Source organism: Dicentrarchus labrax, unplaced genomic scaffold (assembly GCF_905237075.1).
Source record: "Dicentrarchus labrax unplaced genomic scaffold, dlabrax2021, whole genome shotgun sequence".
Classification (NCBI taxonomy): Eukaryota; Metazoa; Chordata; class Actinopteri; family Moronidae; genus Dicentrarchus; species Dicentrarchus labrax.
The window spans coordinates 17,874,018-17,886,537 of NW_026136707.1; the positions used below are offsets into that span (position 1 = coordinate 17,874,018).

The window sequence follows — 12,520 nt, forward strand, 5'->3', positions numbered from 1 at the left end:
TGCAAACCTTCATTATGTTCTACAGCCTTGTGTTGTATAATTATAAATACATTTCATTGATTCCTTGATTTAATTCTGCACATTATGGAAGCAATGAACAAGCGTCTCAGTAAATGCCTTTTCCCATCAGGCCACTGCTCAGTCGCTCTGGCCCACATCCTCTTCATTGTGTTCTATCCCTGTGCTGGATAGGCGTGACTTTTGGTACTCCCTTGTTTTTTCCCCCCATCATCCCCTATGTCTCCACATTCTCCTGTCTATGTCATCTCTCCCCTCCTCATCTCCTCATATTTCTGTCTCTCTTTTATTTGTATCCCATCATCCCTCTATCCTGCTGGCTGGCTGACCTAAATCCTGTGCTGTTTTGGAGCTTTGCTCTGGGCGAAGCAAACTCTCTGTGGCTCTCTGCAGCCACACATATCCTGTCTTGTCCCAGTGCATTGACTGTGTGCATGAGAAAGAGACAGGGGAAAGGTGGGGGCGGGGGAGCTAGAGAAGGAGATGGAGAGGAGGGGAACAATTGTGAACAGAAGCATCATGAGATAGCCTGGCATAAAAACATTTTGACGGTTATGTCACTTCTGAAAACAATAATGAGGAATTTGTTTTAGTGACCAGTGACTACACAAACGACACATTTCATTGTAATATAACAGATTGTTAATATTTATGATGCTAGTTCAAAAAAGAACTTGAAAATAATCCATTCATTAATTTGGATAATGCAGTGTTGCTTACACAGCGGATATTTGGAGTTAAAAAATGTATAGTAGACCTATAGGAGGTCTTTATGGATGAGGATACAGTAGCACCAAATTATTACCCCTGATGTTAAACTAAATAAAAAGAATCATTATTCAGCCAATAACATGACATGAGACTTTTTGGGGTTGAATACAAATTATAGTTTTATTGATAGATATCAGTGTGTTTCACTGGCTTCCTTGCCTACACAGTCAAATGTGCCAGTGAGGATGTGACACATCTGCCAAGAGTACATATCCATAACCTGACCCTTTCCCATCCCCCATCACACTTCTGGAAAAGCAGTGATGGGATGAAGCCTGGCAAAGGCAAGCAGTACAAATGACTCATTTCACTATACTAGCCTACATACACCTTGAAGAAACTCTTGAAATTTTTATTAGAACTTTCAGATCTAAGTGTGTTTCAGAAAGGCCGCACAGAAAATCCATTATGGATGTGGTTTCAACTTTGCTATTGGTTAACACTGGGGGGGTTTTTAGGGTTTTTCCTCACTCCTTAAGATGTTCTCTCAGAATAAATGTTTTACTATTACAGCCATATATCAAAAAGAGAATATGGATCCATGGTTTGTACATTTAGCCATATGGAAATTATTTTCACCATTTTACCATTTCATCTTATCACTGACTCTTTTTTCAGATTACATCTAGCAAAGAGCAGTCTTAGAATGACACCTTGTTTAAAAATGTAGAAAAATCTGTTTTATTCTGTATTTACTGCTTTTCTGCCTTGGTTGTAAATATTTCACCTATCTTCCTTGTTGGTTAATATTTTCAGGACACTAAAGAGGAAAGATGGATCTAGGGGAGTGGCTTTTTAGAACACACTTCAGAAGTCTTTCTTCTAAATTTGCTTGTCCACGTGTCTCATTATCTCTTTTTTTTTTAATCCTTATCCTTTTTTTTATCTATCTTTTTCAGAACATTGAGGACCATGTGGCCTTTGTAATCACTGTGCCCACAGCGCTGGCTATCTTCCTGGCTGTGTTTGTACTCGTCTGCATCGAGTCAGTCTTCAAGAAGCTTCTACGTGTTTTCTCCCTGGTCATCTGGGCCTGCTTGGTTGCCATGGGATACCTTTTTATGTTTTCTGGCGGGATCATCTGTCCGTGGGATCAGGTAAGACACAGATGTATTCTGGGGTGAATTTATTTGTTGTAGAAGACCATGTGGTATGATCCGTGATTCATTTGATGCGTTTCTCTTGTGTTATTGGGTAGTTTTAGGAGAGATTTAATGGCTTAGGGAAAAGCCAATACAACGGATTGTAAATGACAACTTAGAATATGCAGTAGAATACACGGTTCACTCCTAAGAAGAACTACCACTTGAACATTGAATGCTTTATAGTATCTCAACAAACCGAACATGGGTCAATTGCAAGCACATAAACACTAAAGGATAAGATAGAAATCTAGGCCAGTGGATTTTAGATGTTGCTTTCTTCTTTCAATCCCCTGCTCTGTTTTCTCTTAAATTCAGCTGTGATCTCCTGTCGTGAATAACAAAATCTGTGGGAATTGTGTTGGCTTTAGTGCACAATTTGTGAAAGTTAATCATGTAACCCCAGTCATATCCATACCTTGATCATTTCCACTTGTCAGAAGTCTGACCTGTCTAAAAACTTTTCTCTGATTGCCAGAAATCAGAAAGTAGCAAGAGGAGCTTGATATTTGACTTGGCTTTTATTCACTTGTTTTTCTGTTATGCTTGAATTGGCTTCTACCTAATACCTAAACATATACAGCTGCTCTCCAGAGCAGAAGGTTTTTTTTGTGTCTATGATGAGAGTAGTGTGGAGTGTAGTTACAACGAACATGAACAAATGTAAAACGAGCCAAAAAATCTCCCTCCATAAGCTTTTCTTTTTTTTCATCTCTTGTGATATCTGACCTACATTCTAAAACAGGGTGTCTTTTAAGTTTTGGATTGATCACGCACAAGCTTGAGTGCTTCATGAAATGTGGTCTTTTTCTTATGCTTCTGCCTCAGTGAGTGTTAGTAAAGAATGATATAGGTTATTCTTCTTAAAATGCCCTAAAGATTATATCAAACTCAATTGGCTTGGGCCGCTGCTGGTATTGTCATATCATAGGAGGGCCACTTCACTATTCAAACACTACAAGAAAGCACAATATTCTGACAATATTTCCAACACTAACGTAATATTCAACAAACGAATGCCACCAGCGGTTCCTATACATTCCATCATCATTTTAAATGAAGGTCGGAAACATGCTCTCTTCTTATCAACCCTGTGCGTATATATTTACAGGCAGCTTTGACTTTAATGCCAAACAAAATAATTTTTTAAAAATTGAATATTTTTTTTTATTTTAATTGTATATAAAGGGGTAGTTTAAATTGATATGAAACAACTAGAAAAATAATTAAATGTAGTAATAATTTTTGTGGGCCAGATTATGATATACATTTGACATATTTAACATCATGTCACGGCCGCAGGGAGGGGGATCGAGGGGCAGAAATGGTCCCCAGAACAGAATTTTGTTAATGGGATAAAACCTGCATAATTTAATGTGTTCATATGTTACAATACTAATAATGATGATGATGATAATAATTGTTCAAATGTAAAACATCATGGTTATGTTATGTGCCGGACCTCTTGACTTGACTTTTCACAGCTACAGCTGACATTCTGTTTCTGTCCACTAAAAACATGACATAACCTTCACCAATATTAATCATAAAAAAATAATGATGTTATTGTTATTTCAACAAACCAGTCCCTGACTGTCCTAGACTCTAAACAGACATGTTTCAAATGTAATAGTTCTTAATGTTCTATTTAGCACTTTACAACAAGACTTTACTTTTATGAAATTAGTTAATCAAATAAATCCAATCAACTGATCATAAAATTACATACATCATGGAAAACTAGAAAGAGACACAAGTGGTTGGTTATTAAAAAAAGGGGAATACTAAAGATGACACAAATTTGAGGTTAGGTTATTTGCGGTAAGAATTCTTCTAATGGCTTACTGCTGAACCGCTTATTTATCTGCAATATATTTTGTCAAATTTCCTGGATAATCTTATGTACCCATAAATGTTACATAGAACCGGTTACATAGTTTACATGAATGAATTAATGCAGCCACATGGGATATTATAACTGTTTTATTAGAAAGCCACAAACAGATCATATATCATAAAAAGTGCAATCAGCTGGTATGAGGAAGCCTAGCAGATGTGTTGTGTGAAACTGCTGTAAATCGGTACACATTTTGTGTCCATGCATTTATCAAGCTTCTGAGGGCACTAATGCAGAATTGTTGACTATGTCCGAGTGGCCCTCTCAACACCATGTAGCAGCATATGACTCAAGATGCATAAAAATGTTGCTGATCTGAGACCGGTTTGCCTGTAAAGTTTATATGGAATTTCTGCGCATTTAAACTACGGATGTTATAATGTGGGGATATGCAGCTGCCAAGGACTCTGTAAAACAAGCCCCAAACCACTCAAGTCACTCATCTACACAAAACGCTTCGAATAATTTCCAGTAATATCTCATATGAGAAGAAGGGGCCGCAGTGATAAGACACTACACATGTGGTGGTGTGTCACATAGTCAAATATATAGTGTCTTTTCTTTTTAGGAAAACAATTGTTTGATATTGTTAATTGGATGTAGTGTGAAAAAAAAGTGAGATTTTAATTTTAGGCCATATCGCCCATCCTTACTGTGTATAAAAAAAGTCATGTAGTTACAGTAAGCGCATATATATTTCAACAGCCTTCCTTCCTTGCCCCTTGGATTATTCTTAGGCACTGTATTATATTGACCCATAAAGTATGATATGTATATTACATTCTGTATCAACATTATATCTGCAGTTAAATGTCGTAAGACGAATTAACAGCAGTGTCTTCATTGCTACAGCCATATGCGTCCTACAACAGGGCTCATTGAAAACCGCACAGTACATTAAGTTTTCATCATTTGAAAGCTGAAACAGTACTTGACAAGACAGATTTCTAGTGTGGCTTCATCTATCACAAAGAGGTAGCTAAAGATGCACTGATTCACACGCCACTCCATTCATTCCTTTCTATTGCTTTCTAAAAATGTCAGGCCATTATGCCATTACTGCTCTCCGGCTGCTGCATCTTAGCCATGTTAATTAATACTTATCTGAAGAGACACTATTGTTGACTGACACTGCACTCTATGCGTTTTTAGGGGCTTGCTGCCATATTATAGATTAAGGATATTATTTTAATCTACCACTGCATAGAAAAGAGCACCTACTTCAAGTATTAGTGAAATGAATGTGAGTCACATCTCTTCATGCAGTCAGGAATTAAAAAGCTTTGAATAATATATATGTACTGTTTGCCAATAACCTAGGATGAATGAAAAAGAATATTAGCATTCTATTAGCCTGTGTGGGTATTTTTAGGCCTCCCTTGAGACACACTAGCCACCATACTAAAAGGAATACAAACAGCCTCCGAAAAAAATATCTTATGATGACACTTTAAAATTACTTTAATTTTTTCTTTCTATTCAATTATTTAGATGTTAAATTTATTGCTTTATAGACTCATCTTGTAGATAAGTTGGCTGGGTAAACTGGCCCCTTTATTTTAACTAAGGAGCCAAATTATATTTGAGTTAAGAAAATGCAGTTCTAAACCTATGAGTTGACAAACTTTAAACATATTGACTGACCTGTAAACCATCAAAGACAAATAATAAGCCAATATACTAATGAGCTGCCATTCACTGAGCACAAACGCATCTTGGCATTTAAAGATCATAATCATATTCACCACAGATATTAAAGACCTGCCCGGTCCCTGAACTGGCTGACAGGGTCACCACTTCCAGGCATAAAATCAGGGATGTCCAGATCCATTCTCAAAACTTCCTATCAGATATATATAGGTATATGGTACCCAATCCGATACGTCAGATGTCACGCATGTGTTTTTTTACTTGCAAAGCTTTTATGCACAGCAATGCTATGAGTGCAGCCCTCTCCAACTCTCCACGCCCCCAGAGCCAGGGAAAAACACCATTGTGGACAGGGCTCCCCCTGCTCAGTGGAGAGACAGCCAGTGGTGTGCTGAAGAGCTGTCTATAAAAAAAATTCAACAGAATACAGTTAATTCCAGTAACTCAGGCAAAGGCTGCACCAAAGCAACAAACAGGAGACTTTTAAAGGAGGGGAGACATTCCCCGAAAAGGCTACATGCATAGGGTTAATTGTTTATACTTTATTTTGTTTAATAAAAACAATTAGGAACAGCTTGGATGCATTTTTTCTTAGACTTAAGAAGAATTGGCAATAACATATTACACTGGATTATATCTATAAAGCTGCAGGGTGATTGATTTGTCAGTTCATTACTGCCAGCTTTATCAATACCATTGGTGTCTGTTAACAACAGTTTGCCATGCCAATAACAATTAGTGCTATAGTCGTAAAGCTAGAAACACAAATATGCAAGGAACCTGCATTGAAGCGTTCATTTAAAAAACAAGACAAACTGCAACAGTCTTTTCATTTTCCATATCTTCAGATGTGTCCAAAAGAACATTCTATTTGCTATATACTGCACTATATTTACTGAACACGATTGTCAAACAAATTGTGTGCATTCAAGTGGAGCTGAAGCAATGAATGAATTGATTGAAAATTAATCAAAACCAATTTTCATAATTGCTTAATTGTTTTTCAAGTAAAAATGCGAAACATTCGCTTGTTCGACTTAACAAATGTGAGAATTTGGTTTTCTTTGTCATATATGATAGTAAGTACAATTTTGGGTTTTGGACTGAAAACAAGACATTGGAAGGCATCGCCTTGTACTCAGGGAAATGGGACGTTTAGTAGACAAAACAATTGATTTGATTACATGAGAAAATAATCAGCAGATTCGTTGATAATGAAAAAATTGGTTCGCTGTAATTCTACATTCAGGTTCATGTAAATGCTGTCATTTACGTAGACTTTAAATTAAAGTAACATAATTTTAGAATGAGTGAGTTTATTTTTACATAGCGTGTGTCTTAAGTTTTAACATGTGGAGTAAAATTTGAACACATTGCCCTCTTGTTGTTAAAGTTCTTCCACTGCATTTGCTTATGAGCCAATTATATTAATAACCAAGTCTTTGAATCTGTGGTCACCCTGGTGTTACTGTGCAGTTGCTAAGTGGATGTCTGCTCCAGAAAAGAAACAGAGGGAGGCAAAGTAAAAGTCAGAGTTAATTAAATGCTCTCTGTGCTGTAGCGAGGAAGTAGCCATGAGAAGTAGGGGAATGAAACAGTGATTAGAGAGGGGGGCTTAATGCTCTCCTACTGTCTCACCTGTCATGTATAGCCCTAAGCTCATTAGAGATGATGGCTTTTGTCCCATGTCATTCAAGAAATGTTGCTGTTGCTGTTGCTGTTCAGTGAATGAAACTGTTGCTACCCATAGTCACAATTTAAAAATCCGTATTTAGCATGAGCAAAAAAGCTGAAAATAACTAAAGGACCTGTAGATAAGTTGCTAAGATACCAGCAGGTGCAGTAATGGGCTTGAAATAACGTACTTAAATGTCTGAATAATTAACAACATGCCATTGTGGATTGCAAATGTACAGTAGTAAGTGGAGAGAGCAAAAGAAATGTAAAGATCTCTCTGTATCTGAGCACTTACTCCTTATTGATCCCATACTCGTATATACTGGTGGGTTTGTGATTCAGATGTAGTGTACCATTTTAATGGAATGTACTGAAAACATTATGTATGAATTTTCTAGGGCTGTAATCAACCAAAGAAAATTTTGGTCGACTGAAGTCCCCAAATGTCGACTAAAAATCGACTGGGGGAAGGGGGAGGAAGTTAGATTAATTAGTTGTGCAGTACTTGGTAGCCTTGTCCGCCTAAATTAATTATAAATAAACATAAAAAACTAGTAGGCTATCTGCAGTATATTCAATCGTTTTTGACCTAATTATTTTGCACTGAAATGACACTCGAGTCTGTCGGCTCTGGAAGGGTTGCATCACGTGCACCTGCGCAATATCATAGCCTATGATTTCCGAAAATAGTACTATGTCAACTAGTGATATCAGCACAAGAACTGTTGAGGAATATGCAACATAATTTAGACAATTGTTTTTGCCATATGTTATAATAACTGACAGATACTATCCAGGGCTCCAAACTAACTGGTTGCACTGGTGTGCCTAACTTTTTTTTTTTAGGTGCACCAGCACAAAATTTAGGTGCACCCAAATTTTTCATTGCGTCGCCTTTAACACCATAAGGTCACCTTTTTATCGCTCTCCATAACTTTCATATAATGTGAATGATTTTTAAACAAGAATAAGGTGTAGAGAAATGCTTGTCTTTATTTGAAGCACAATTATATATAAAAAGAAAAATAAAGCGTTTAAAGTGCTTCACTGAGCTGGAGTTGAACATTTCAATTAAAACAATAATCAAAATAAAACATTTCCAAATAAAAGAGGACCTGATTACTACTACCTGCCGTTGAAATGCAGCTGGGAGAGGGGCCACTTTCTCTACACACTTGTCACGGCATATCGTGTGTTTTTTTGACATGTTATGTTTTTTTAAAGTTTCGATACGAAACGTTGTTGACCCGCGCACAAATGCACTATTTCCGGCCATATTCTGACCGCACTGACAGTACACGCAGTGCATTGCGTTATGTCCTTTGTTGTACCTCAGCCAGGGAAATTGTTTCAGCCAGTCCTGTCTGAAGGAATATATTTTGGCCTTTTTAATTTGGGTCTCGGAGCCGGGCTCTATCCCAGACTCGGACTGGTTCCAAGTCTGATGCAGTTAGCCAGCTATTCTGGCGCTCAGGTCGTGCGCACACACACAACTTAGCTCTGTCTCTTATTGGTTTAGAACACGATATGATCCTACCATGAGTGTGTGAGTTCGGTCACAGGAGAACACAGAGAGACGATGCGCTTGCGAAATAAATTGATGTTTTCACCCGGGCAGCGTGCATCAGGTGCACCGGTGCGACCTAGAAAAATTATTAGTTGCACTCTGAAAAATTTTGGTCGCATGCGACCAAATTGGTTACACTCTGGAGCTCTGCTATCATTTCAGCCACTCTCGCACAGAGCGATGCTGAACATAGGAGCTCAGCTTAGCGGCTGAGACACGAATAGTCTATTAACTTAAAGCTTTTACTCTTAAACACAAAAGGCACGTCCACTTTAATAAAAAACAAATATTTATTAAACAAACCAGATCAAGACGAGGGCAGAAACGAAAGAAAGTGCATAACTGAAAAATAAAGCATAGGCTCAAAACAAATACAAACAGTGGGCACAGCGCAATTGCGCATTAGGCTCCAAAAAAAATAAAAATAAGTGCCCAAATCTACGGAGCCCCTAAAGGGGATAGATACTATCTTGTGCGCACGAGATACTATCTAGTACTATCTAGTGCGCACTAGATACTATCTTGTGAGCACTAGATACGGATCCCGTGTTGTGGCGAATCAACACATGGCTAATTTTAATATTCAAATGAGTATTAAACTAATTTGTCTGTAACTAAAAAATAAATGTAAATTAATCTGTAACCTTTTTTGTTACAGTCCGCATTTAAATGGCCTGTCCTGCAGCCGGACACTCATTTGTCCTCCTATAACAGAAACGGTCCGCCTTTTGACACATTACCTTTTTAGTTTAATACTTATTGGCTTAAAATGTGTGTCAAAATAAGTAATTTCATTGGTTACATTTTCGTGTTGTGACCTATCAACACATGGCTAATTTTAATATTCAAATGAGCCATGTGTTGATTCCACAACAGTATCTATCTAGTGTGCACTAGATATTATCTACTAGATAGTATCTAGTGCTCATAAGATAGTATCTTGTGTGCACTAGAAACGTTTCATTCCCCCCCCCAATGTCCCTTTAGGGGCTCCGTACAAATCCAATAAATAATACTAGAAATAAATGTGCACAATAATAAAAGTGAACCATAAAAGTACAACATGTTATTTAGCCAAATTTTAAGCCGAAACAAAATTAAGTGCATAACAACAACAACAAGGTAGACTCACTCAGAACAAATACAAAATAAATAAATCAAATGCCCAAATCCACAAGTATTTCAAATAAATGTGCAAAATTATAAAATGTTATTAATGTCCAAAACGAAATAATGTAAAAACAATGAAATAAATAGTGCTGTCAGTTTAACGCGTTATTAACGGCGTTAACGCAAACCCATTTTTTTTAACGAGATTAACGCCTAGCACACTTTGTGGTTTTTTTCACATGCTGTTGCAACAACTATTAACGTTAGAAAAACTACAACACCACACCGGATCTAGCTAGACCGGAAACAAAACAACAGGTACGCCGCACACACTTGTTTAAAGGGGAACTTCGGTAGATTTTTACCCTAGTCTCGATTACTAGAGGTCACCGAGTACTGTCGATAGGAAAAACAACAACCACAATTGGTTCTAGCAAACTAGAGATCCTGCAGCTAATGGCCAGAGCTCCAAGTTAGTTATAATACACTTCTTGGGGGCATATCCTAAAGAGTACCAACAATCTCTTCTTCTGCATTTCCCTGCAACAAGTGAAATCCCACGGGACTTCAGCCCGGACGGTGTGGAAGCCATCCACGGAGACGATCTGGTCCGTAATGTCCCTGTGCAGCCATGTCTCAGTGAAACACATCAGACTGCACTCACGGTACTCCGGGTGGCTCCATGTCAGCGCCGTTAGCTCGTCCATTTTGTTGCTAAGGGACCCTCTCCATAAGCCCGTCCCGTCTCGACCCTCCTCTCATTCCCCGACGTTGCTTCCCTCCTCTGCATCCCCGGTGTGTTTTTCTCCAGAGTTCAGGTGGTATATCGGCTGGTCTGGCCACTACGCTGGCATTAGCGGGATCAGCTGTTCTCCGGAGTAAACAAAGGCGGTGTGTTCTGGTGGAAGCGGCATAATAAAAACAACACGTAGAAAAGCTATGACCATTAGCTGCAGGATCTCCAGTTTGCTAGAGCCAATTCTGGTCGTTGTTTTTCCTATCGACAGTACTCGGTGACCTCTAGTAATCAAGACTAGGGTAAAAATCTGCCGAAGTTCCCCTTTAAGAGTAGTAGACGTTACGTTTTGAGTGGATGGCGAGCGCGAGACGACGAAATGGATGGATTCCTTGTTGTCTGAAAATGTCAACAGGCTTGTCTGTTTAAGTAACTGGCTCAAAGCAAAGAAGTAGTAGGCTTACCTTTTATTTGTAACTGTTACTGATCATTCTTTCTGAAATAAGAGGCTGGGTTGAGCCTCTGGTGAATAAAGAGCAGCAGCCTGACTGCTATGTTCAAAGCAAACTTGAGAAAAAGTATTAAGCCATGGTTTGACTGCACTATAGGCTGAGTCCTAGTTTACCTTACATGTGCACTGTGTAATTTTATTTTGTATCGCCCTGTTTTGATCCCTTAGAAATGGCTGTTGAAGGGGCTGTTTGTGTGACAAAGTATTTTTTCACCCTTTTATTGATGGACAGTGTTACACTGTGTCAGAGATTATTTGCTCCAAGTGAGAATGTTGGTGTGAAATTGAACACTACAGTATATGCCAATGTTGTTTTCAATAAAAACAACATTTGCACAAAGCAAGCCGATCCGCTTTTCCATGTTGATAAGAGCATTAAAATGAGAAAAAATAATGGGACAAAAAGAAATCAGGGGACATTTAGAATAGATAAAAATGTGCAATTAATTGCGAGTTAACTAGGACATTAATGCGATTAATCGCGATTAAATATATTAATCGTTTGACAGCACTAGAAGTAAAAACCTGGCTACTCAATCACAGAGAGCACAATCAGTGTCCACTGTCCACAAACTATCCACACTTTTTTGTGTTGTGTGTGAGAAACACCAGCATATCCACGTTCTTTGGAAGAAGACAGCTTCTTGCTTTATTGACAATAAATCCTGCCTTGGAGAAAATGTGTTCAGAAGGCGTGGATGTTGCAGGGATACAGAGCAGTTGCTTTGCAACTCGGGCCAGGCTCGGGTATCTGTCTTGGTTTTTTTTCCACCACCCCAATGGTCAATTTTGGTTCTGTCCTGAAGATAGTTTTTCATTTCTTCTCTGCTTCTCCCACCTGATTCTGTAGAAACCAGATCTTCCTCATCTCCGCACAACAGCATAGCAATCTTCTTCTCTTTGTAGATTTTCTTTTTTTTTGACACATGTTGCTCCTCACCTCCAGGTTCACCTGTGCCTGTGGCTGTGCTGAGTGCACTCAGTCGGTCTGCTAGCTGTGCAACTACTGTATAGGCCTCGTCTCGTTTGGCATCATCCAGAAAAGACAGCTGCTTAAAACGAGGGTCTACTACTGCAGCTGTAATGTATACACTGTTAGTCATCATCATTCATTTTTTAAACTCCCACCTACTGTCAATTTCTTCGACCAGCTTGCTTTTCATTTTTTTGGTAATGGGGCTGTCATCGTCCGTGATGGCCAGGTGATGTTTCTTCAAGTTTGCCAGCATGGGTACTGTTGCAGACAGGGACGTGTTGTCCTCTTCAGACAGCAGCTTGGTCAGGGTTGTCATCGGTTTCAGCACATTTTTAATGTCCTCTACCGCATTCCAGTGTGCTGTGGTAAGGTCCAGTGTACTGCTGTCGCTCTTCTTCGTAAAGTTTGGGTCAGCCAGCACTGCGGTAATGGGCCAGCGTTGCTCCAGCAGTGGCTCCAACATTG

General features: G+C 38.7%; 1 protein-coding gene across 1 annotated transcript in view; it reads left to right on the forward strand.

The window, feature by feature from the left end:
* Positions 1-12,520, forward strand: part of adcy2a (adenylate cyclase 2a) — a 77,110-nt gene that overhangs the window by 11,472 nt on the left and 53,118 nt on the right. The window contains exon 3 of the mRNA XM_051406559.1: positions 1,689-1,886. Coding sequence (XP_051262519.1) covers positions 1,689-1,886 — 198 coding nt within the window. The remainder of the gene's footprint in view (positions 1-1,688; positions 1,887-12,520) is intronic.